At 40.1% G+C, this 26,083-nt stretch overlaps 3 protein-coding genes across 9 annotated transcripts in view; 2 read left to right on the top strand and 1 right to left on the bottom strand.

The window, feature by feature from the left end:
• pde10a (phosphodiesterase 10A) overlaps positions 1–15,850 on the top strand; it is a 66,151-nt gene extending 50,301 nt beyond the window's left edge. For 3 of the 6 annotated variants that reach the window (XM_042215214.1, XM_005915418.3, XM_005915420.3), the window contains 19 exons: positions 179–228; positions 336–476; positions 1,455–1,610; positions 2,581–2,631; positions 3,100–3,158; positions 3,402–3,453; positions 4,021–4,163; positions 4,931–5,023; positions 5,270–5,456; positions 6,299–6,441; positions 6,737–6,820; positions 6,943–7,093; positions 7,203–7,358; positions 8,492–8,664; positions 8,819–8,930; positions 9,138–9,218; positions 10,162–10,250; positions 11,298–15,317; positions 15,650–15,850. In XM_042215214.1, the coding sequence (XP_042071148.1) occupies positions 179–228; positions 336–476; positions 1,455–1,610; positions 2,581–2,631; positions 3,100–3,158; positions 3,402–3,453; positions 4,021–4,163; positions 4,931–5,023; positions 5,270–5,456; positions 6,299–6,441; positions 6,737–6,820; positions 6,943–7,093; positions 7,203–7,358; positions 8,492–8,664; positions 8,819–8,930; positions 9,138–9,218; positions 10,162–10,250; positions 11,298–11,397 (2,021 nt within the window). In that variant the 3' untranslated portion in view covers positions 11,398–15,317; positions 15,650–15,850. Of the gene's footprint in view, positions 1–178; positions 229–335; positions 477–1,454; positions 1,611–2,580; positions 2,632–3,099; positions 3,159–3,401; positions 3,454–4,020; positions 4,164–4,930; positions 5,024–5,269; positions 5,457–6,298; positions 6,442–6,736; positions 6,821–6,942; positions 7,094–7,202; positions 7,359–8,491; positions 8,694–8,818; positions 8,931–9,137; positions 9,219–10,161; positions 10,251–11,297; positions 15,318–15,636 lie in introns of those variants that run through there. The other 3 variants (XM_005915419.3, XM_042215212.1, XM_042215218.1) reach the window with 3 other exon arrangements.
• Positions 15,851–20,184: 4,334 nt separating this feature from the next.
• Positions 20,185–23,986, top strand: pla2g12b (phospholipase A2, group XIIB). Of its 2 annotated transcripts, none has more exons than XM_014341327.2 (4): positions 20,185–22,385; positions 22,832–22,920; positions 23,041–23,206; positions 23,318–23,986. In XM_014341327.2, the coding sequence occupies exons 1-4, from the start codon at positions 21,779–21,781 to the stop codon at positions 23,434–23,436; spliced, it is 981 nt and encodes a 326-aa protein (XP_014196813.1). In that variant the 5' UTR covers positions 20,185–21,778; the 3' UTR covers positions 23,437–23,986. The 2 variants fall into 2 exon arrangements, with proteins under 2 accessions (XP_014196813.1, XP_014196815.1); XM_014341329.2 differs by having other exon boundaries at positions 20,186–22,385; positions 22,832–22,908.
• A 926-nt stretch (positions 23,987–24,912) lies between these two features.
• oit3 (oncoprotein induced transcript 3) overlaps positions 24,913–26,083 on the bottom strand; it is a 9,296-nt gene continuing 8,125 nt past the window's right edge. The window contains exons 8-9 of the mRNA XM_005915415.3: positions 25,415–25,514; positions 24,913–25,244 (exon numbers count right to left, since the gene is read on the bottom strand). Of these exons, the coding sequence (XP_005915477.1) occupies positions 25,092–25,244; positions 25,415–25,514 (253 nt within the window). The 3' untranslated portion in view covers positions 24,913–25,091. The remainder of the gene's footprint in view (positions 25,245–25,414; positions 25,515–26,083) is intronic.

Genomic DNA, 26,083 nt, shown 5'->3' with positions numbered 1-26,083 from the left:
GATAGATAGATAGATAGATAGATAGATAGATAGATAGATAGATAGATAGATAGATAGATAGATAGATAGATAGATAGATAGATAGATAGATTGATTGATTACACATTCGCAGCATTTGGCCAGATTGTATTTTAGTCACTTGCTCTGCACATCTGTGTCTCATTTTTTTTTCCTGCAGCAACTAAAGCTGATGGATTTGCACTTTACTTCTTGGGAGAATGCAACAATGTGAGTGCTGACTTCTTCTGTTTTTTTTACTGATGCATCTCTGTGTATATGTTCCTTTTTTCTCCAGTTGTGCTTCACTTCCTGTTCTTGTCTGTTCTTCTCAACAGAGTTTATGTTTATTCACTCCAACGGCGGCCAAGGATGGGCCTCCATCCCTCATCCCCTCTGGCCCCATCGCATTTGGGACAACCATTGCCGCTCATGTTGCCAAGACTCGCAAAACACTGCTAGTAGAGGACGTCATGGGGGTATGTGTGGCTGTCATCCATCAACAGTGTAACATTTCAGTGCATCTAGTGTTTGACTACTTTATGTAGCTATAAACATATAATGAAATAATTCTTTCTTATTGGTCTCATTGGGTTAATGTGCTCAACACTGTCAAACTAAAGATATTAAAAAATAATCATAATAGGAGTAAATATATGAAACAAAAGGTAAATTAGTCAATACTAATTAATGAATTAATATTTTGTTAAGTGATCAAATATATTAAATTTATTGTAGGCATTCTTTAAGTAATTATTATGATTTATTTGGATGTTGCTGTTGTGTGAATGTACTTTTGCATTAATTCTCCTTTTTTAATATGTTTAATTAGTCTAGCGCAATTTTTGTAAATGTTTCTTTTGTGTTGCCTCAGTTTATTTTCCCTCATTTGTCGTCATTTTCTTTTCTCATTTCCTTCAATATTTCTGCTTCATTAGGCAAATGATGAGTATTTATGTATTGGGCCTTTTAGTTTGTTATCCAGTTATGCTTTTGCCAGTATTTTCATTTAGTTACACATAATAAATTATCCCTCTTTTGATTTACACTTCACACTTTGAACGGGAGCAGATTTCAAAGGAGGTATAAGAAGAAGCTTCAGAATTCAGGGAAATATCAGCACAGGCACACTGTAGTGGAAACTCTTCAAGTTTAAAAGTCAAAACAAATCAGGTTCAGCTTTAAAGAAGCCTTAACTTTATTATAAGGTGTGTGTGTGTGTGTGTGTGTGTGTGTGTGTGTGTGTGTGTGTGTGTGTGTGTGTGTGTGTGTGTGTGTGTGTGTCAAAGTGAATGTGTGTCAAAGTGAAATTTTTAAGAAAACAAGCGCATGAGACACATGTGGCGTACTTTTCATAGCAACAGATTTAGAAACAGGAGTTTCTTTGTAATCTTCATCAGTTAATACGCCCTGTGCAGTTCAGGTGATAATGTTCTTCGCTGGTCTTTGTGTTGCAGGACGAGAGATTCCCCGACGGCACAGGGCAGGACTCAGGGATCCATGTTCACTCTGTCCTGTGCCTCCCCATCGTCACTGCCATCGGGGACCTCATTGCCATCGTGGAGCTTCACCGGCACTGGGGCAAGGAGCCCTTCAACCTCAGCCACCAGGAGGTCAGTCTGACCCAGACAAAACACACCAAGAGTGGGAGGCTGAAGCAAGGCTCACAGAACTACAGTTAGCCTGGTATTACCCTTAATCTGGATCTGTTTGAGATCTCTGTTAGCTTTGTGGGCTTCATTTTTATTGTCAAAAATATATAAAGGGGTATATTTGTCTCCAGATGAAAGTCTTTCTGTGAACAACAGTGCATTGAGCTGGAAAATGGCTTTACATATAGAGAATGTTGAAGCAGGTGTAGGCAGGGTGTATAAGCTTTAAAGATCAAATTTAAAATGCAGAGCATTTAAAATGCTCTTTTCATTTCTCGTCATCGTGTAGATATAATCGATATGTGAACAGCTTGTAAAAGTCAGCATAGTTTAAACCTGCATCAGTTTGTTTTTATATACTTTAAAGGGGCTCAACAGGTAGCTATTTGCTTATTACACATTAATAACGCTCTTTTTTTGGCATTTTTTAATTTTTAATTGTTTTATTGTGTTTAGTGGTTTGCCATATTGAATTAATGTACAGTGCAAACTACTGCAAAACACTGAAGGTGCAAGTCAAAACCTCATAATAATGAGCTGAACGCTGACATGCTTTTTAAACCTGCAAAGTCCTGCTGTTATTTTCAGGAGTTGTTGTCCTCTTTTTAATCACATGTGGACAGTGAAGGTCTTTTCCGTAACTTGTCTTGCAGCTTTTATTTTTCATTTCATTGCTTAAATGCAAATATACAATAGAGATGCAGCAGGTTTGAGCCTGAGTTCCCAGAGTTGCGCTGAGTTTGTGGGGTAACTAGCTCTTCTGTGATTGTGAGACTGCCTGATGTGCAGAACAGATAATTACGTTGAGATTGTGTCGTAGTGAGAAAATGTGATAAACACAGATTAAACCTGCACGGTGTGACTTAATGTGTAAATTGCAATAGTATTTGTACTGCAGTTCTTTGGAGCTAAGCCTTGCTTTCTTTTCCAGGTTGCTACAGCTAATTTAGCATGGGCATCAGTTGCTATTCATCAAGTGCAGGTGAGCAAACCTCTGGAGAAGCAGAACTGAAAACTGAGTGTGTAACAGATACAGTATACAGTAACTCACTGAAGACTTGTCAAGGGAAAAGGCGAATCCTACCTGCTCCACTTATTACTGTATGTTCTCGAATGATTTTGTTTGTTCTGGTTCTGCACCTGTGTTTTTAATGGTTAAATCCACCGTGTACAAGAACTGAGTTGTCACCGACACCAGTCCAATCAACTGAGCCGTAGTTTCAACAAATAGCTCCCCAGGGACGTCATTATGCCCCAGTCCTGTTTTTATATGAACAGATAGCATAACACCTCAGAGAAGCAGCGTCCCACTGCAGCTCTGGCCACAATGGACCTCTGAGCCTGTGTGAGCAGTGCAGCCCTGCACTCCTGGGTTAGCTGCTCTCTATTCTCTGGGAAATTTTTGATACGTTTGTGTACTCACTCGTGACGTCTTTTTCCTTGTTGCTAGGTGTGCAGAGGCCTCGCCAAACAGACTGAGCTCAACGACTTCCTACTAGACGTGTCAAAGTAAGAGCTGCTCCTGTTACAGTTTCCCTAACACCAAATAACTGATACACAAAGTGAATATTGTTTGGTCTAATAAGTATCTTGTCCTCACAGCACGGCTGTGATAACATAAAACTTGTAGCCCACACGATAAAAGAGATTACTACATTTTAGGCAACCTAGCTTTCATGTCTTGAATGTGAACGTCATCAGAGCTTCCCATTTGTCAAACATCTCAATGCGCCATTTCTTCTTTTCGCACAGAACATACTTTGATAACATTGTGGCAATAGATTCTCTACTTGAACATATTATGGTGAGTGTGATTTCTGCAAGTACGTGTTCATTCACATTGTCCTCAAGGCTACACATCCTGGGAGTGTGTGTTAAATCATGTCTGTTAAAAAGACTAGCAATGCCGCAGTAACACAGATTCACTCCTATTACTTTCTAAAAATAATAGCGTGCTCATAATGATTATTCTTAACTAATTAAGTGGTTACATTAGTTTTAGATACATAGTAATACTAAATAAATGTATTGACTTGGCTCAGTCCAAATCGATACGGTACTTTGTACATCTAAAACAGGCAAGTGTAAAATGTGGTTTTCCTGCTTCTTTTACTAAAACCTGCTTCTTTTTTTGTATGTTTTTGGTTGCCTTGTGACTGTGGTCTTAACTCAAGTCATCTGGTTCGAGCACTAAAATAAGAGGGGATGACTTGTAGTTTTTGCTTTTTTATAATTCTCCTCATTTAACTGTTCAGTCCCGAATCACTTAAACCAGCAGTGTTTTATCTGCTTTGATGTAACTCCCAAGTTCTTGTCAGTCCCCAGTGTTGTTAATAAGATTCTGTCCCTGATGTTTTTTTGTTTTTTACAGATATATGCAAAAAACCTGGTGAATGCAGACAGGTGTGCACTCTTCCAGGTAGATCACAATAACAAAGAACTATACTCTGACCTGTTCGACATTGGGGAAGAGAAAGAAGGCAAACCTGTCTTTAGGAAAACCAAAGAAATTAGGTATGTACACTTTTTTTTTTTTTTTTTTTTGCTTTAGTGTGCTCAGTGTGATGATTTTATTATTTTTAGACATGACTCACTTTTTGATCCTATGTTCAGAGTGCACCGTTTAAAATATTCTACTGGTCTCCTGTGACAAAATCTGCTAAAGTAATAAAAAGTATATGCAGTAGAGAAATAGCAATGGCATAGTAGAGTATTATTTTGCAGCATCTAAGCTGCTAAATTGAAAAAAATAAATAAAGAAGAAACATTAATTACATAAATGAGTTTATATTCTGTTAAAAGCAGAATTGTTTGAATTTTCATCTTTAAGTTTTAAACTTCATATACCTGTATTTATTCATATAGCTTATTTTTTCATTTGTATGTATACATGCATGTATTTGTTTGCATATTTTTTTTTCCAATTTATTTTTTTCATTTTTAAATAACATTTTTATATCTGTATCTTTTTACAATTCATAATACTTGTCTTATTTAAATTTTCATTTATTTTAACATTTATTTTAATAAATAAAACAGTAAATAGGAAAAGAAATTAGTAAATAAATACACAGTGAAATCACATAAAAAAATTAAAGCTATTTTAATTATTTTTGGCATGTTCAGTAACACATTGTGCATCACTGCCACAGATTTTTTGCTGTTCTCAAATCTGCAATGGTTTACAATTTGGACTGCAAATGTCCTAAATTAATTTCCATATTGGTGATTTATTACTGAGTTTAAATGCAGATTATCTCTCTCCTTGTTTTTGTTTGTAGGTTTTCTATAGACAAGGGAATAGCTGGCCAAGTGGCTCGGACAGGGGAAGTCTTAAATATCCCAGATGCCTATGCAGACCCACGGTTCAACAGGTAAAACAGGCTCTAAGCCATTTTTACTTACTTTTACATTAAATAAATATCTTAAATAATGCTACTGAAGAGTTCTGCTTCAGTTACTTTTGCTTATTCAGTTGTATGCATAACACCGGCGCTAAGATACTACTACTTTTAATGGAGCCTTTCAGTATGCAAAAGCAGTTAAAACACAAACATGCTACAATGTATGAGTCACAAGATAAGCTGACAAAATCAACATAACTATGTCTTTTTGAACAGAGAGGTGGACTTGAAAACTGGCTACACCACGCGGAACATTCTGTGCATGCCCATTGTGAGCAGGGGGACTGTTATAGGTGTGGTGCAGATGGTGAACAAGTTAAGCGGAAGTGCCTTCACTAAAACAGATGAGAACAACTTTAAGATGTTTGCTGTCTTTTGTGCTCTGGCCTTACACTGTGCAAATGTGAGTACACCAAATTAGTCTTACACTTCTTAAAAGACTAACTAGTGTTGTCTAACTGCAAATGCATACCCCACTGACTTGATATCTTCCTGCACACACTTTGCAATCTACATACATTATAAGAACATTGTATATATGGCGTACCTCCAGGCCACGAGTGCTCAATTTTAACCATCTTATTTTGACATAACTCCAACTTTGACGTGGCGGCTTCATCGGCAACCAAAAATCACAGTCAAACGAATAAAGTGCAGTTTCTATTTAAAGTGTGCAGTGCTGTAAAAATGCATAATCACCGGGTGATTATCCCTTACATGTAACACAAACATTTCATGAATCATGCTAACTCTCAAAGCCTGCATTGTGTGGCCTGTCTGTCAGAGCGTGTCCTCGCTGTGGGGCCTGACTCACTGTCATCGCTTGCGACAAACTTACGCATGAGCAGCGTCACAAACTTGCTTTTAAAATTGATGCGAGATATTAATATTTTAAGATGCGAGGTCTGCATCCGTCCAGTGACAGGATTTGTGTTTAGTTGTCATTTATGCCTCGTGTCTCTGGGAAGCTAACTTTGGCTTGCTTCTGACTCAAAGTGATTTACGGGTGAAGGTGTGATGCCTGGGGCCTTTACATGAACATCTAGCTTGAGGACAGGGATGCAAACCAGATGTGGAAATGCTATTTGGAGGCGTACACTACGACTACAACTTTAACTTTCACCGGAGAGACTGATAGAATTTTACATTGATATTATAAACAACATTTCTGTGGTATGTATAGCAGTGTTCAAGTTCTCACTTGACATTTTAAAGACTTATTCCAGGTCTGTGATTTCCCTGCAGATGTACCACAGGATCCGACACTCTGAATGCATTTACAGAGTGACGATGGAGAAACTGTCTTATCACAGCATCTGCACATCAGAAGAATGGAAGACCCTCACCCAGCTCAACCTCCCTGCACCTATTTATAAAGAGATTGAAATGTGAGTGCCTCCTCTGGCGGCCTTCTAGGGAACTCGTGTTTTGACCTTGAGTGTAGTAGACATGAGTGTACAGCCACATGTCTGTGAAAGGCACAATGACACAGCGCAGACCTGGACTGTGTCGCCCTGCAAGAAGAGTGCAAACACAAACACAGTGCAGGAAGGACCGTGTCCTATAGATGTCAACCTGTCAGTTTAAAACTCTCAGCTCTCAGAAGTCCCTTAATCTGCATGTTGTCTCCTTTTCCCAGATCTGCTGATCATGTTAATTTAAACCTTTTGCTCCCTCCTCCAGGTTCCACTTTGACATCAGTCCCTTTGAGGAGATCTGGCCTGCCATTTTTATCTACATGGTTCATAACTCCTGTGGAAAGACCAGGTAGCGTCAGCAATATTGTTTACACAAGACTACGACTCAAACAACAAGAAACTAAATGGAATAAATAGTAAATAAACAAACATCCACTACCAATTTCTTTCCCTTTTTTCCCCTTAATACAGCTTTGAGCTGGAGAAGCTGTGCCGGTTCACCATGTCCGTAAAGAAGAACTACCGCCGTGTGCCCTACCACAACTGGAAGCACGCAGTGACGGTGGCACACTGTATGTACGCCATCCTACAGAAAACCTCTGGGATCTTCACAGAGCTAGAGGTTTGCTTCTTGTTGGGTCTGCTAGGAAAATAACTGGAAACAAGATCAACATCTGCTGTCACTGTGTGCTTTCAAGAAAATGTGTTTTTATTTGCCCACCATTTTACAGAAGAAGGGTTTGCTAATAGCCTGTCTTTGCCATGATCTGGACCATCGGGGGTATAGCAATGCCTACCTCCAGAAGTTTGACCATCCACTGGCTGCTCTGTACTCAACCTCCACCATGGAGCAGCACCACTTCTCTCAGACTGTTTCTATCTTGCAGGTAGAGATCCACAATACAGAATTTAGGGTACCTTGAAAATCAACATGTTAACCCTACTTAATCTTATTTCCACAAGTGTTTAATAGGAAATAAAGAACCTATTACTCAATGGCTCAGTCACACTAGAGTAAAAATATGAAAGCACCTCGCAGTGACTAGGAAAAAAGATCAGTGGTTGCCAAGTTATTGCAACGAATTTGTTTCAAATTCTGCAACCAGTTTCAAAGGTAATTACACAGCTTGAGTGTAACTACGATTACACTCTTATCCTCTGGGCAACTATGTTTGATCACAAGGTGAGTGCACACGTTGCCTGGTGGGAGGCAAACAACTGCGCTCCATTTTGGACTGACTGCAAACAATAATTGCCTCCTAATTTATTAATGTGGACAAATTGCCAACACGCTGCAATAAATTGGAGTCAGTATGCGCCAATAACTTGTCTGTGACACATCTGTGGACTCAACCGGTCCAGATGACAGCTAATAGCCAAATTATCCCAAACAGATTGTATGAGATCGCCACCGTGATTCCATTCATAAGACAGCAGAATGACAGCAGACTGACTCCGTCTTATTCCCGTTTTATCGACTTCTTGATGGATACGAGTCACTTTGAAGATGGCTACTGACTGCGAGATTTAGTGTCTGTCTTCGAGGCAGGTCAAAGGGAACAAGAGTTCATTGCACGTGGTTACAATAATTTGGGTTAGTGCTACGGTTTACAGGCACCATTTCCCCTAGTGTGACTGTAGCCTAAATAGTATACTTCACTGGACAAAGAAATGAAAATAACTTGATCAGCAAAACAGAAAAAGGATCACAATTTAAAAAATACCCATAAAAAATGTTCCATCTGGTTCTGCAACAATGTCATCAGCTTAGAACAAACAAAAAATATTTTACTATATTAGATAACGAATCCTTATACGAACTGTCAGTTACATATGCATTCAAAGGATCATATGACTTAGTTCTGATTAGCGCCTTACAAGGTGTCTTTTGTAACATGCAGGATCTGCTAGTTTGGGCTGTAGCCCTGTGATGAACTTATGTTTGCAAGATGTTGTAGTCTAGCTGAATGCCTCATAAGTGGAGCTTTTGCTTTTTTATTGATCTCTTTGTTTCTCATAGCTGGAAGGGCACAATATTTTCTCCAACCTGACTTCCAGCGAGTACGAGCAGGTGCTGGAGATCATTCGAAAGGCCATCATCGCCACAGACCTCGCCCTCTACTTCAACAACCACCAGCAGCTGTCGGAGATGCTGACCTCATGTGCGCTGGATTTGAACAACCATTCCCACAGGTCAGGCTACGACTCACACTGGGGCACAGGTCAGGTCAGGACCACACCAGGTCTCATCAGTATCACGCTGTGAAATGTTAGACCTGGCGCACATAAACAGCACATTGAGTCCTTCCCCCCCGCATGGATATAACAAGGCTTTGCTCCCCTCCAGGGACCGTGTGATTGGTCTGATGATGACAGCATGTGACCTGTGTTCTGTTACCAAGCAGTGGCAAATCACACGACTCACAGCCAACGACATCTATGCTGAGTTTTGGGCTGAGGTACAGTGGGATACTGTTAGTCTTTAAACAGTTTCAGTGTCATGATTATGCCTCCAGTGTAACAGTCTGGCCTCTATTATTGCTCATAAATGCTGCTTCAACTTACAATTTGTAAGGCACAACATCGTGTTGTCTAGTGGTCAGGAGACTTAACCACAGTGTGCAAAAATAAAAGCCACGTTATCTTGTTATTTTGTTACTCCACAGGGAGATGAGATGAAGAAGATTGGGATCCAGCCGATCCCTATGATGGACAGAGACAAGAAGGACGAGGTTCCCCAAGGCCAAGTAAGAGCAAGACATTTACTCGTGTGTTTTAACTGCTTTAAATATTTAATGAATGTTCGGCCTTCTGATGGGAAATATATTTTAAAAGAACAGCATAGGAACTGTTGAATCAATGCTTTTGTAGTTTTGCTTCTGTACACCACAGCAGTGGATTTTTAATAAGTTAATAACATCTAACAAGATTAACACTCTCAAGTCTACAATCAAGAGATTCCCAAGATGAACTTGCACCAGAATGATGGGAACAGAAAATATGCGGAAGGAAAGAAATCTCATGATCCAAAGCAGACCTAATCTTCAGTTAAACACAGTATAGAATATGTCACAGCATGGGTGTGTATGGCTCTGAGTGGAACCAGGTTGCGACTGTTTATTGATGATGTGACTGCTGATAGAAAAAGCAGGATGAATTGTGAAGTGTACGAGGCTATACTTTCTAGCACTTCACTGTGCAAATGACTAATGACCTCAGGATTACTGCAAAAGCAGCCCAAAAGTTTCTCAAGGCAAAGATACTGGATATCCCTCAGTGGGTAAGTCAGTAAGCAATCTCTATCCAATGGACCATGCTTTTCAGTTTCCTGAAGATAAGACTGAATACAGGCATGGCCAGGCAGAGCATTTCAGTTGAGGAAACACAGCATTTGATGATGTCCATGGGTCCTAGACTGCACTAAAAACAGTCCTTGTATTTAAAATGATGTTAGTTTCTCCAAATAACTTTGAGCCTCTAAAAATGGAGGATTACATATAAAAATGTATTTTATTCCTATACAAGTTTATGAAACAGTTTTCCAACGTGTCTGCACTTCAGTCACACTTGATTTAAAATCCTCTGTGGTGGTGTACAAAGGCAAAAATGCAAATATACAAATATTAGCACATGCTACATGTTTTGCTATTATTAAGTCCATTTTACATTTGCTTTCTCATTTTTTTAAAGGTGGGATTCTACAATGGTGTTGCAGTTCCATGTTACACGACACTTGCTGAGCTTTTTCCTCCATCAGGTCCTCTGCTAAAGGCCTGCAAGTAAGTTATTCAAAGCTAGAGTTGACAAAGAAATTGAGTGAATGAATAATTCTTGGTTTTTTTTGTGAAAAATGTCTAAAACGCCAAAGTCTAAATGTTGCTTTACACATTATTGTCATGCTTATTTCTGCTCTGCTGTGATCGATAAATGAGCTGACAGCAGCTTGAAGGGTAACCAGTAATGCATGCGCCGTCCTTAATACAGTACTAATCCAGTAAGATCAGAGGTGATAAGGTGTGTGTGCACAGGCACACGTTTTTAAGCATTCCAGTGAAAAATACCAAAAAATGGCATGTTCTGCTATTAATGTTTGACCCCACTTTTGTTATGAGTTTTTTTTAAAAAGTATTTGGATTAAATGAAAAATAGATATAGACTACAGTGTGCTAACTTTGTGCGTCACTGTGTGTGGTGTGACATTGTGCACCGGGCATGTCTGCGTGCACAATAGATAAGAGTGTAAAGAAGGTATTTACAGTTGTTATTTCTGGTTTTTGAACGGGATTGTGTTGCACATTCGTCTGCCCTTCTGCTGCTTTATAAAATGTGTCCTTGATCTGTGGGGAATGCAAACAAAGTGAGCAGTGTAATACTTAAGCCCCAGCTGTACGTCACCACCGAGCTCCGGGTGGGCAACAGGCCTAGACCCTGTGGAGCCCTGCTGCGTGTTGTGGGATCTGCCAAAGACGTGTAAACTGCATCAGGCTGTCTAATTGAATAGAATAGCAGCAAAGGGAAGGTTTTGCTTTGTTTTGGTTTTTGCACTCTTGTGTCAATCACAGCACATGGGGGAGAGATCACCTTCATGACAACAAGAACTGATTGTGTTGCCTGGCCACTGTTGTAGCTACTGTTTTGTTTTGCAAATCAACTTCGTCCTTTTTTTGTGTGTGTGTTTTGTAGTTTTGCAATTTTTGCATGATTTGAAAATTTTGTGTACTGGTGTGATTCTTAATTCTCTTATTTCAGACTCAAAGCCATGCCTCTGCACTTGTAAATGAAATCTTTTCCACTGTGCATCTGATCGAGGTGGTTTGTATTTGCAGAGAGAACCTGGGCCAGTGGGAGAAAATAGCAAGGGGAGAGGTGGAGGACATCGTGCCCAGCCGGCCTTGTGATTCGGGCCCTGTTAAGGTGGACAACTGACAGACAAAGGAGGGTTGCTTGCTCACCAAAGGAACACAGCCTGAATCCTGCCGTTGACCCAGACCATTGAAGGGGAATGAACCCGCAGTCTGTGTTGGCAGGAGACGGATTAGATAAAGGCGACTTGACTTTCAAAACACACACACACAGTTACCTCATCGGGTGACGGAGGTGTCAACACTGACGGTTTCACCGATCCCAGAGAGTGACAGACAGTTGTTGGTGAGGGAATTCAATCCATCGCCCTACGTCCACTCAGCTTGGGAATTCACTTGGTAGAACAGACTTGGTTGCTTTATTTTGGCTGTATTATGTTATTTTATTTTATTTTTTTCATATGAGCTGATTCCATTATGGTCTTGTATTTGCAGAGGCCTTATTCTGAACCTTTCACAGGCTAGGATATGTGAAATCTTGTTGTCAGTTCAGGCTTTTTTTTTTCTTTTTTTTTTAAAACGGTACTGTTTGCCTTCTGTGTTTGCCGTATGCGCACTACTTCAGCAAGGTATTCCCAGAGACAGAAGGAATGTGTGGAGCAGATGTAGGGGTGTAATGCCATCTCATTGAGAAGGTGGACACTAGATTTTTTTTTATTACTTTTTCAGCAAAAATCCTTTGCAGTACTTGAATAAAGACATACAGCCTATTCTGCGAGGAGATGGCAGAAATCCCCTGCAGTGTATGCTACAAGCGTGAATGAACTGTGATGAGTTACATAATGCCGACATTTGTGAATACAGTCACAAGAGAGTCACAATGTTTCCTGAAGTGGACCCCGCAGCCTTTTAGCCCCAAGCGTGTAGAAACCTGCTGCACAGTACATCAACATCCTTCGGATTAACAGGATCTGACCCCAGATCAGCAGTCACTGTTTGTAGTACGGAGATCAGGAAAAAGGAATGAGCAAGGTTCCCGTTCCAGATGTTTATATTAAGCCAAGACTGCATACTGCTTAATTTCCTCTCTCATTTTTGAAGCCACTATCACATCATCAATTACTTTGCACAACAAGTTAACTAAAGAATGACTGTAGGAAGTGGACTGCATAGTTTGGGATGTTTTATCTTCTCTTTTTTTTTTATAAGCAAGTTTCATAGAGGCTGAAGTTAACGGCAAACAGTCATCTGCTTCATATTTTCCCATAATGTCAAACCTGTTAAGCTAAAGTGAAATATGTCCAACTCTGGGATTGCAAGTGAAGAATGTAGTTTGACCGTTTGCCGGTGTGTGACTGAAGTTTCCCTCGAAGGAAATCAATCATCCTCTTTTACACTGATTCTCCAACCTCATGCTGGGGGTTGGAGGGGGGGGGGCGCACACACATTTGGACACTTTCACATGAGTTTCCGAGATCTTCCAAAAGACAAATTTATTTGTCTGAAACTGTCATTCCAGTGGACAGTGTCCCTCAGAGACTGACACTATTGCTCCAGTAATTTGTTATGCGACTGATACTGCGGCCCCCGGTGTTGTGAATGTACATTTCGATGAATGTTTCGTTGGTTGTAGACACTCGGTGGTGGCACGTGGGTAAGCGCGCCATCAGTTACCACCATGTGCTCTGTCTTACTTTTCAGAATTGCTTCCAGTAAGCTTCAACCAAGAGCAACAATTAGCATGCACCTAAACCGAACTTTATATTCGAACTTTTTGCATATAGGTGTATACTGTGTACAATCTAGGATTTAGTTTGTACAGACTGAGATGTATGCTCTGATGGTGCTACTCTGAATGGCAGTCGCGCACTTTCTGACTGTGTGTGTGAGTGTGTGTGTGCGCATGTGTGTGTGTATGTGAGAGACACAGAGAGAGAGCACGAGCATGAAAGAAAGCTTTGTCTTTTCCCCACTCCAACCCCACCTGACAACATGATAAAGTCACTGCACTGTCCCTTCTACTTTTCAGCACCAGTTATATCCTATTGTCTGCACTATGTTTAGCTTATCATTATTATTATTATTATTATTATTGCTATTATTACTATTGTTATTTTCTTAATTAGAGTTAAATTTAAATTAACTTATATTTTTTATACAAAGAAAAATAATGTTGGCCTTTTTTTGTTTTGTACAAAGTAAACATTAAGATAAATTAAACAGTCTAGACATGTTACCGTTACCAAGAATAACTGAGGAATGTCTTAACTGTACATGTAAGAGCAGTAGCCCAAATGACTTTTAATAAATACCTGAAAATACACCTTTGTGCCAGTTTATTCATTACCTACATACCTTTCTTTCTTGGGCCGGGTGGGGGGTCTCACTGTTAATGCATCCTGTTTCAATGATCAGTAACAATGCATCACCCCTGAATGGTCAGTAGCAACACCCTACTTTTTAATTGTTCTAAAAAAAAAATGAAAAAAGAAAAGAACACTTTTTATTACTTTTGAGTTATTAGAAATTTCAGGAAATTTGTGAAATAGCCTCTTGTTTGCAGCTATAAATAAACTGAAAAGTAGAGTGTTTATCATTTATAGCATCTATAGCATTTCAGTATCAACACTTTATGGTAACTCTGTAATAATTACTGTATTTAATTCACTCTGTAATATCACTTTTGCCCTTTGAGCTGGTCAAACAAATGTAGTAAAAGAATACGAAAGTCGGCAAAATCTGAATGTCATAAATGTTTCTTTTAAGAAGATGAGTTCCTGAGATCTCCTCTTGGAATTCTGGGAGTGTGTATAGTTGTCTTATTGTCCTTGCACGACAAAGGCTTGCAGCTGACTGAACTAGTTTTGTAATAAAGCCTCATCCGCTGCCGTTATCATTCATGTTAACAATCGAATTTCTACAAGATGGCTGCCCAAAACTACAGATCCATCACTGTGTTAAACAGTTGGCAGCTGGTGCTATGGAGGGAGGGAAAGTTTAAGCACATTTGGATTGATGGAGTAAAAAGACAAAAAGATGACTCACTGTACAATTCTGTCTTACTTTCATATTTTTTCATATAATTATGTAGTATCTTTTTGGCGCCATTGCCTACTGACTATTAAAAAACATTTCTTTACAAATTCTCAGTAAACAATATGAACAATATTTAATCTGACTGCATTCTTCCCACAGAGATGATCAATTTAAATGTACATTTTGACTAAGGGAACTTAAATTACTTAAATTAAGTCATTGCTCAGACTAGAGATGGACTGTGGCATTTCATATGTGAATAGTCATTAAATAAACCTCTAATGATAACATTTTACATGTTGAGGTAGTGGACAAAATAAGAATGCAAATGAATGCAAAACGTTGTTGCAACACAACCATATTAATGTACAATAAAATACATTACAGTTTTTTATTCATGTTCAATTTTGCCATCTGTGTATTCTGGTGACTTGAACCCTGAGTCCATGTTTCACTGTTTTTCTCCTACTCCCTCAGGGCCCTGTGTTTAATGCACATAATAACCCACTTATTACAAAGAACCAGGTGAAGATGAAGTGAAGAGTTTGAATAAAGTTTTTACAAGTAACAACATTTCCCCATTTCACAAAGACTTGTATTAATTTCTCGTTCTGTGCAGGAACATATGTAGTATTTATTGAAGAGCACTGGAGTTCTTATCAAATAATGAAACGATTTTTTTATAGATGTAAATGTTTTTAATAGTTCCCTTCTTTGAATATAAGTAAGCGGATCCCATAATTGCGTTAATGTTTAGATATCTATGAACACAAACTTACTTAACGCATAGAGTACTCTACAATCTCACTCCAGCTGTTTTCTTCGTCAGGTCCAGGTGAGGACTAGCGCCTGAAAGCTCACGGGTACGATTATTATCGGGACACTGAACGCAGCACAAACATTACGCACTTCGATCACCTTGGCAACCGAGTGAAGCACAGACTGCTGCGGCCATGAAGAAAGTTTGTTTTCTGTCCTGAGCCTGTCCAAATTACAGTTAGCTAACAGGTGAGGTCATTAATGAGAGTTTATTTCATTCTGTTATCCTGCAGCACGATCTTTAGTAAATAAATTAATCACGTGAATATGAGGCACTAGTAGTTTTGCTATAAGCGTAAACTCTCTTTGAATTATTTGTGCAGTGTCTGGATTTACCATAAAATTTAAGTCATTTTGATTTCGTTTGAGAGAAAATTCCTTTTTAGGGTGCATTTCTATTCACCAGAAAGAATAACGAATGTTTTTAATATTTTAAGAAATTGTACACCTCTTGAGATAATTAGATATTATTACTCGTATGTCTTTAAAACAACTATACAACAATAAGTTGGCCTTCACAGCCATGTCCAGCAGTGTGAAGCCAATGCCTGGGCGCTATGGGAGTGATATCCACAGACTGCTGCTGGCGGCTGAAGCCGGGCAGAAGGCTGATATCCTGGCCTACTCCTCGGGTCATCTGGGGCCTCGCAGACTGAACCAGAGTCAGTCTCAAGAGGAGACAACGTCGGTTTTTTGGAGGATGTCTCAGAGCCAAGAAGAAAGTCGAAACCCACTATCTCTCCAGCAGATACAGACAAAGGCAAAAAAGAATGAAATGAAAGAGTTCCCCCCTGAGCTCACTTCTGGCACAGCTTTAGTAGAGCCTAGAGTCTTGGGGTGCACACAAGATCATACATCACATCCAGAAAGAAGAGAACATATAAGTCTATCTCAGATAGTTTACCGTCCCTCAAGGACTTTGCCTGTCCAGCAGAAAGCTTGTTCTCAGAAAAAAACTAAATCTCCATCTGATCTGGGGGTAAATCATCATTTCACATTGAGCCATTCTGACCAGGACAGCCTGAACAACCAAAACCAGCAAGAGAAGAAAAAATGCTTTGGCTGGCAAGTCATGGCCAAACCGGACCTCTGGGCTGTAAAAAATGTTGCTGAAATGCATGCAAGGAAACTGCAAGAGGTGAGGATTGTGACACAAACCATGACATCAATAAAGTGTCTGTAATTGCTTTTTTCTTTCTTTTTTTGCATTTTGCATGATATAGTAAACCTAAAGTGCTCTCTGAACACAGGGTAAAGACATGCACAGACTTCAACATGCATACACTCTAACACACTTTTAACCTGCTAATATTGTGTGTGTGGTCTTGTGCGCAGGGGTTGATTAAGTTGTCTGCGCAGAGCTGGCCCAGCAGAGACCGCCTTGCGGTGTTCAGTGACGTCTTTGATGATGTATGTGAAGACTCGCCAGTGTTTGGACGCATCCTGAGGGAAATTAAGGTTTTTCCATTTCCTCTGTACCCACCAGCTCATTTTTAGCATGTACCGACAGATGTATTAGAGCCAAGAGAGAGTGAGTCCCTGGAGTAGCAAGTACAAGTAGAGCAGCCACCGGAACCTGGTCGCGATGCATCAGAGAGGAGGTCATCAGAGGGCGATGGTTCCATTACTGCTCATTCATAACGAATGCCTCAAGTTTCTTTTGCACATGATAGTTTTGCTTAGACTGTCAGTAAAAAGACTTCCCATGCTGCAGTTTGCAAAGTGCACAATTTTACTTTTCATGCAGCTGAAATCCTTTTTTTGTTATTATTAAACATGGTAGTAAGCTGCAGTGCATACAATTTCTAAAATCTTTTTCTGAAGGATTTTCTACAAGGACATTTTTTTAAATCAACATAATTCTCAGTCTGTAATAAAGCTTTCTTTTCTCTTCCAGACAGAATATGATTTATACGTCAACCACCTGATGAGTTTGCAGTCCTCACCACGCAGCCTGGTAAGGAACACTGCGGAAAAGACACACATACTGAAGATATAACCTGAGAAATGACTGTGATATTCAGACATTTTTGTGTCAAAGACATTCATTCATAATGTTCCTATACAATATATTCTCATGCTCATTTTGCCTTTAAAGAATGGAAATTGTTTTACATAAAAAAGGAAAACAACAGTGCTGATATTCGTAGGTTTCCTCACAGTACAAAGAGTCAAAGATGCCGCTTGTCACAGAGTTCGTTATTTGATTTTGTGGGTATTTTCAGTCCCTTGTCTACAGTTAATGTTTCTTTTAAAAAAAAAAGCCTACACGTATTTCTAAACAAGGTTTAAATAGTAAATATTTAAACTTCCCACAGAGAAGGATAAAACCTTTAGTTCTTCAGCAGTAGCCAAGCTACTAGCAGCATTAATCTCAAGCATCTTTTGCTTTTTTGGAAAATAATTTAGGTCCTAATGTTTTGTTCTTGCTTCAGTCACCGAATACTTCACTCAAAGTAAGCGAAACCAAGTTGGACGATGCTGAAAAGGAGGTTTGCAGGCTGGAGCATGAGGCTAGAAGAGCTCTAGAGGAGAAGAAACGGTACCACAAAACAAAAGTATCAACAGCAGGCTTGTACTTATGTACATTCTCTTTAGTTGAAGTGTGTTTGTCCTTTCAAACCTCAGGGTCCAAAATGAGTTACAGAACATTTCAGCTGCCATGCACTCAAAGGACAGTTACAAGAAAAGTAAGTCATCAGACTACCTTAACATATTTTTTGTACCTTATTGTTAGTAAACAGTTAATTTTCTATACAGCATGCTAAGTTTTAGATATATCTGCGGTCTTTAAGAGTGAACAAATAATCACTTTTTGGTGCCAACAGTAAATGGCCTGTATTTATATAGCGCTTTACTAGTCCCTAAGGACCCCAAAGCTCTTTACATATCCAGTCATCCACCCATACATTCACACACTGGTGATTGTACATTGTAGCCACAGCCACCCTGGGGTGCACTGACAGAGGCGAGGCTGCCGGACACTGGCGCCACCGGGCCCTCTGACCACCACCAGTAGGCAACGGGTGAAGTATCTTGCCCAAGGACACAACCACTGAGACTGTCCAAGCCGGGGCTCGAACCGGCAACCTTCCGATTACAAGGCGAACTCCCAACTCTTGAGCCACGATCGCCCCAGTCATAACAAACAACGTTGTAGTGTCAGTGGTCACTTTCTAATCCCAGCAGGGATGTCTTCATATGCAGTTATGATCACTATCGTTATGAATGTCATAGTAATTCAGACCTTTTAATGAATGAAGCTTTTAGACCATCATTTTAATTAGGTTGAGGTCAGCGTTTTGGGAATGCCGTTCCAGAATGTTTTAATGTTAACCTGCTTTATCCACTCCAAAACCAGTTTTTATGTGTCTTTGAGATCATTGTGCTGTTGGAACACCCAGTTGTCTCCAAGTTTCAGTCATCTAGCTGTTGATTTGAGGTGAAGTTGAAGAATTTGGATTCCTTCCACTTTGTTTAATGTGTCAGTACCCCTGGCAGTAAATCAGCCCCAGAGCCAGATCCTACCGCCACCATGCTTGGCAGCTGATACGTGTTTTTAGCTTTGAAAGCCTCCTTTACTCCTCCGAACATACCTCTTGTCACCATGGCCAAATAGCTCAATCTTTGCCTTCTCTGACCATAAAACTTTTCTCCAGAAGATTTTTGACTTGTTCATGTAGACCGCTGCACCCTAACCCTAAGCCTGAAGAACTTCATTTTGGTGCAAAGGCTTCTTTCTTGTTGAGCACCCTCTTAGTCAATAGTAATGACGCTATTCCAGCATTTCCCAGCGTGTGACAAGCTTTAGTCTTGGCAGTTGTTTGGTTGTCTCTGAACATCCTAATTTCTTCCCATCTGAGGGTGACAGTTTGGCTCTTCTTCCAGACCTTGACAACGTGGTGCCACATCTGCATTACTTGTGCTTTTTCTCATTGTTCTCAGTGTTGGTCAATCCATTGACTACTGTCAAAGGATTTTTTTTATGCTGGCAAAGAGAAATTACCAGTTGTAGTCAATCATCACTAGCAAGAAGTTAATGGACCATGTCAAGTTAAAAGACATTGTAGAACTTTTAGCACCACATATTAAAAGATTTAAGTGAATGTTTGTATATTTTTGAGTCTGTATGTGTGCTTTTGACCCTGTGTAGATTAGAGAAAATCCAAACTTCTGCACCAAATTCTTGTTTTTTTAAGTCATTAAAGATGTATGCTTTACAATCACGCCACCCTGGTGGAATTGTAAAGCATCTTCCATCTGTAAACAACAATTCAAAGAAATTAAGTCCAAAGTTACCATGGCATTCATGCCCATGATGAGTACGCATCAATTTTGATCAGTTCTCTATGCATTGCATTCATGTTCACCTCATCTGTGTTTGAACAGATACATGTCGGTCAGGGCTGCAGGATACTATGAGTGTCTCTGGCTATTCTGACAGCATCCAGTTCAAGAGGCTTCAAGTAATGAATGTTTGGAAGGAAATCAAACAGCTGGAGGAAGAGCTAGAAGAGAAGTTGGTGTCCACAGTTACAACCACAGCTACTAAAGGACATATCAGAGACCAACAGGTGCTACATTTGGCCTCATTTCACACTGGCTTATGAAGGCATAGCTCAACTTGTAAATCACACTGAGCAAAGTTAAGAGTTTAGCAAGAAATGTGCTTTTTGCCTGTTTGTTTCCAGACTGAAATATTGAAGCTGATAGCCTCAAATGAGCATCTAAGGGTCATTAGCAAGGTATGAGAGGGGGGTCTTTTTTAGCACGTTTTTTGTTTGTTTGTTTATATTTTTAATTGCAGGTATTAGATATTTCAAATGTATGTTTACTATGTGAGAGTCAGATGTGCTGTCTTTTAAGGATCTTGAAAACAACATCAGCGCAGTGCTGAACAAGGAGAAAGCAAGCAAGGCCATAAGACGGTATGTGGAACAGTGTATATGTGGCACTTGATTAGTTTGTGACCATTTTTACTTACTTCTTCTTGCTATGCTGTGTTTTACCACAGGATTTTGTGGGATGAAATACACCAAGATCTACAAGCAGAGTGAATGGCATCACCAGTCGCCATAAGGCGGTGGCAGAAGTGTTTGTGTGCATGAACTTGTTAAAAAAATCATCTGGTCGCCCCAGTTTCAAGTATGGAAAATCATACTTGAAACAAATCTTTCGTGTGTTATTGAATAGACCTATAATACATTCACTGTGCTGTGTGACAAAATTAAGTGAACTCTCAGATTTGGTTAATAGTTGAACCTCGTTTTTGGCAGTAACCTTCACCTTGTGGTCATTTCATTCTACCTGTATTCTGTTAAGGCCTGAGCTCTGACTCAAGCAAAATGCAGATGATTTTTTTTTGTTCTTTAACAGACTTAGTTCAACTACACTCATCCTCATCATGCACCTTGCTGTCGATATAGCTGACTCATAATCAGAGATGTTAATCAGTTCACATCTGGGAACTGTCGACAACAAAACAGTGCAGCGTTATTAGTTAGAAAATATTTGTTCCCAGCTGTAGCGTGCTGCAAATGCTACTGTGGGTAAACAAACTACTAGTATCGGAAAGCAAACAATGACACCATTTTAAAATGCTTCACTCCAATCCTGCATCCTAAGAAAAAGTACAAAAATATTAACACAGTGATATTTAAAATCCTCCTTATGAGTATTGTTTTGTTATATTTACTGATGCTTTAGTCTAGCAGTAATTTTTAAAGCTTAAGTGTTAAATAAGATACAATAACATAACACGTATACTGTATATATAATGCTATGTGAGTGTATAAGAGTTAGTCATGCGTTGCATAAATAAACTAGCAGTGTAGCATCCATCTAAAATATAAACATAAAGTAATGGAATAACTGGGAGCAACCTACTCTTCAAACACTAGAGGGCAGCAGAGACTTTTGAGAAAATTGTGTCAGCAGGAAATGAAGAAGCCTGCACTAAAGCAAAATTCCCATATTGCTTTTACTGTGTAACTGAAAAGATTTGCTTAGTATTCTTCACATAGTGATGTTCCAGCTGAGCCGCGGAACTTTTTTACTCTTGAAATCATAACATAACATAAACGTTCATGCTGTTATGCTTCCACTCTCTTATGTCACATTAAGAGTAGTTTGCCTCTGTTCTTATTCAGGGCTGAAGTGTCTGTGTGTAACCTTTATCAAAAACAGTGAAGATAGTCTAGGGGTTTGTAATGTCTTGAGAAATGTCAGCATGGATAGGATTTCTATTTAATGCTGTATTTCCTTTAACGGGGTATTAAATATGTTGCGTTAACGGGAATCCTAAAGAGATTTTCCTCTAGGTTCAAGTTCCACGCGGCTTAACAAAAAAGAAAAAGAAATCCAATTATAACTGTGTGCAGAAAGCCTTGATGACAGTACTCATTTGATAAATAATCACAGAGAATTAGTGTAATCATTGAAGCTTTTCTTTGGATTGATAGAGGGTGACCTTTGCCCCTGACATGAGGGAATGCTTTGCTGTCTGCCGGAATCTAATCAGAGGTCAAAGTCTTCGCTCTGGATGACAGAGTCAGTCGGGGCAAAGTGTGTTTTTGTCCCTCACAGTCTAAGCTCTTCCCATCCTGTTACTGACGGCTCACTTCTGCTTGGATTGTTGCCACTTCGACACCATGCTGCTTCGGACTGTTGTCCTGCTCCTCCTCTGCCTGTCCACAGGGACGTGTGCCACTTTAGGCTACTACCAGACTGACTCAAAGGAGGACGGAGGCCCTGCTGCTGATTCAGTTGTTGCTGCCGAAGATGCCTCTGTTGACGTAGCCAAAGAAGGTGTCACTGCTGTTGAAGTAGGTGATTCATCTTCAGCTGAGGCAAACGCAGGTAACAGCGTTTTTGGTGACAAACCGCTGCGTGAAATAGGTGTGAAGGGTAGCCAATCAGGTGACAAACATGAAGAAGATGTCCAGGTGGTAGCAGAAGGTGCTACAGTCAAAGAATCAGTGCCAGGCAGTGATGGGCCTCCTGGAGACAGCCCTGCTCTGAAAGCTTTTACTAAAGAAGCTAAGAGCCTGGAACAACCTTCTTCTGGGGAAGAGGCGAATGAGATCAGACCAGTTCAGACAAACAAGTCCCAGAAAACACCACAGGAACAAGAAGACAGCAGCTGGGGCCTCAACTCTATTAGAAATAGTTTCCAGACTGCGCACGGATACTTCGACTCCCTGGTGGAACTGGTCGGTGGACACAATGGTGTTTGTGAGTACCGCTGCAGAAGATATGGTAAGAATCCATCTTAAAACTCTCTGTTCAAGTTCACCGGTCTTTAAGGGATTTTGAGAAGAGTTTTTACACATTGTTGTTTTTACCTTCCCCCCCAAAAAAATGTTTCTGACCCTCAGCAGATTTTCAAATGATTACTGTGTTTTCCACTTCCAATATGCTTCCTTAACTAGATTCCACTGCTATCAGAGCTAAAGTACTTCTTTATTGATCCAAGATAACATGCCTGGGCCTCAGGCTTCTTATACCGAAACCTGAATGCATCTGTTTATCAGTGGGAGTTTAGCTTTCCCTCGTCTCAATCATCCATATACATGTTCTCAAACAGAAGGTATATCTTATCTGTGAAATGATACACACCTGAGGATGAACAGGAGCAACTCATGAAATTTGTTTGCTAACGCAGTCAAGTTCAAGACCTAAATGAAGCTTCCATGTTTTCTCAGGAGAACTTCCTCAACCTCGTCCTGGCTTCCGGCTCTCAGAGCCCAACGGCTGCAGCACCTCTCTGGTGGGATTCCAGGTGAATGCTGCTGTAGGTTGCCTGTTCATAGCACCAACAGCTTTCAAAGCAATATCATTAACAACCTTAATGGCTGTAAAAGCCACATGTTCGGTTTGAGCAGACTGTGCTGACACAATCTATCTCTGACAGCTTGACCTGGGGATCCCTGCTATGACAAAGTGCTGCAACCAGCTTGACATGTGCTACGAAAACTGCGGTACGAGCAAGTACGACTGTGACTCCAGGTTTCGCTCGTGCCTGCATGGCATCTGCTCTGACCTTAAGAAGAGTCTGGGGTTTGTTTCGAAAGTGCAAGGTGAGATAATTAACTTTCCCCTCTTCCTGCCTGTGCATAGCCACAAGTTGTCAAAGAAGAAAAAAATAAATTAATCAGCGTCCCTCCTCTCTCATATTTTTTTTCTCCTAGCCTGTGAATCGATGGCAGACGCTCTCTACAACACAGTTTGGACTCTTGGTTGCAGACCTTACATGAACAGCCAGAGGGCAGCGTGTGTCTGCGAGGGAGAGGAGAGGGATGAACTGTGACACAGAACACTATGGACATCATCTGTGTGCTTTTGAAGACAACTAACAGAGTCATATTTTCACACGCATAGCGTGCATTTATAGGCTTCTTTTTTTTTTCCTTCATAGACGAGATGCCTCACAAGAGCCCTCTCAAGATTCAGAGGCCAGAGATTGAAAAAGACATAAAAGAGGAATTTAAGTGAACAATTTCTTTGGATTTATTCACAATTGTTCGTGCATATTCACTCGCCATGCTCCTCATTTTAGGCCAATTGACTCTATGACTCCATTACCATAAATTACTTGATGACTCCAAACAAAGTGTGTGACGGGAAGATAGAAAGGATACTGTCACCGGATTAATTTCCTCTAGACAGAAAGACACCAGATAATTACTGTGGTGCTCAAGGCTCCTTGTGTGCTGCTATCTTAAATTTGTCAAGCTGCTCAAACCTTAAGTCAGTGTCATGTAAATCTAATGCCTACTATGTTAATGCTTGATGTAAGTTATTTGCCAGTTATTTGTTATGTTTATGAATACATTAAAGACTAATTGCAGCTAAACTGACACGATTAACTCCAGATTAATTGTCGGAGTGATGAAGCTTATGCATAATTTCCAGACGCGGGGTTCTGATATTTCTTTCCCAGCACACTGTAATGTGTGGCGTGCTCCTCATCGATTACACCAAATGAGTCAGAACGCATCTTATAGATGTTTTAGATGGGGTGGGGGTTTTTTTAAGTTGGAGATGGGGTGAGAAATAAACCACTTCCATAAATCCACTAAGTCTCTAAGCTGTAATCAAGCCTGGGAAATGCCTGAAAGTGTGACCCAGAAAATCATCTCTCATGTTGTAGCTGTTATGAGTGATGTGTGGCGCCTTTCTCGCTTTTTAATCGAAATGTCATTCACTTTAAGGTCAGTATAATGTGCTGCAAGTCCAACAGACGCAAACTTGTTATGATGTGTTAATGAGAATAAAAGTTATCTCCAACAATATAAATAACAGCAGAAGGAGGATATACTGTATGCACATATATACAGTGCGCTTGGCTTCTTTGTGTCTATGTCTACATTTATTTACTCTCCGGATTACCAGATCAACTGAACTGGACGATTCCTTTTTAAAGGGGTTCCATCATGCTTATGTCCATCTCTATATTTTTATTTTTGGACTCTACTAAAGCTGCTCAAAATTATCCTTATTCATCTTACAACTGGCCATGGTGCCAATTGTCAGTTCAAGCTGTTTTAACTCCTCTTTCTTTAAACCATCTTTTTTCTGCTTGGCTTCTTCTCAAAAAAAAAAAAAGGTGGGTGTAGAAGGTGGGTGAGGTTTTCTTATAGCCAGAGCTGGGTATCCCTTTCTTTGACATCTTACAAATTACAAGAGTACAAAACAAGTCTGAAACTGAATGTTCAGCACAGTCTAAGATCTGAGCTTTTGGCTCATAAGGATTACGTGCACAAACACTGACACGCTGACTTTATTATCTCAAACTCTACGCATGTTTAATCTGGGAAAGCGCCACTCAAATAGTGTACGAATGACAGAAAGTGAGAAAAACCATAAAGTGTTCACTTCAGTTTAAATGCAACTGTGCTGATTGTTTAATTTCATGGCTTTTTTGTTGATGTTTGTGTTGATAGCATTGTATAATTGCCATGATTAAGGCAGGATAAGGATGGGTCCTGCGCTCAATGCGTGCTGCTCCTGAGGTTCATCCGTCTGAACCTCCCGTCGGACGCGTCCCCGACAGCGCTGAGCACAGCGGGAGTCTCCTGCCCGGCACACTAGCACCTGGCAGTGCAGGAACACTTGCTGTAAACAGAGGAAGCAAGCTTGTTTTGATATTTTGAGACTGCCTTCACAGTGTAAAGGATTCTGCTAATTCACATGGTCTATTAATACAGTCTTTGCAGTATAGAGCTATGCAGGCATAAGCCCACACACATTCGCCAGCTGGCTCCCAGCATGCTCCTTTTACTCACTCGGTTGTCCTTGCCAATGAACTTGAAGACGGGGACCTGGTAGTGCTTAGAGAGCTGGTCCTTTGACGAGTACTGTGTCATTGTTTCATCAGCAATACATCTGCGTAGGAAGCCAAAGAGAGAAACTAGAGTCACACATGCATCTTAATGCAGTAAAAAGAGATCCATAAATGTTTCTAACAAGGCACTTCATTAGGAGATTAGATGCTTCAAGGTCCTGAAAGCCTGCCGCATTTGTTGGCAAACATGAATATAGATTTAGTGATGACCTATTGTGTCTGCAGAGGAAAACTCTGCATTCACTGGAAAAAAGCATGTTTCATACATTTTAAAAATTTTGTTTCCATTTTTCTACCCAAAACTATGTGTTGTATTTTTTCTGAACTAGTCAGAGTACAAGACAGAGTGACATTTTTCAGCTGAAAGAGGGATTTCCGGTTTGATAACTGTTGAGCACCTGATGCCAAGAAGACCTTTATAAGACACAGCAGTGGGATCTCATACTGATGACATTTACTACAATAACTGGAACTCAATGCACTTCTATTGTTAGCAAGGCAGAAACGTCTTTTCCCTCTCTCTCTCTCTCTCTCTCTCTCTCTCTCTCTCTCTCTGTGTGTGTGTGTGTGTGTGTGTGTGTGTGTGTGTGTGTGTGTGTGTGTGTGTGTG

This window comes from Haplochromis burtoni, unplaced genomic scaffold (genome assembly GCF_018398535.1).
Source record: "Haplochromis burtoni strain Fernald_Lab_line unplaced genomic scaffold, NCSU_Asbu1 Contig_12, whole genome shotgun sequence".
Taxonomy (NCBI): Eukaryota; Metazoa; Chordata; class Actinopteri; order Cichliformes; family Cichlidae; genus Haplochromis; species Haplochromis burtoni.
The sequence above is the reverse complement of the archived record's forward strand: the minus strand, read 5'-3'. Positions and strand labels throughout refer to the sequence as shown.

What these genes read in the sequence shown, in the direction of transcription:
- pla2g12b (XM_014341327.2), top strand. Translation starts at nt 21,779, where the DNA reads ATGCTGCTTCGGACTGTTGTCCTGCTCCTCCTCTGCCTGTCCACAGGG. An exon ending in GTACCGCTGCAGAAGATATG is followed by an intron (nt 22,386 to 22,831) that starts GTAAGAATCCAT and finishes ATGTTTTCTCAG; the next exon opens with GAGAACTTCCTCAACCTCGT. An exon ending in GTTTGTTTCGAAAGTGCAAG is followed by an intron (nt 23,207 to 23,317) that starts GTGAGATAATTA and finishes TTTTTCTCCTAG; the next exon opens with CCTGTGAATCGATGGCAGAC.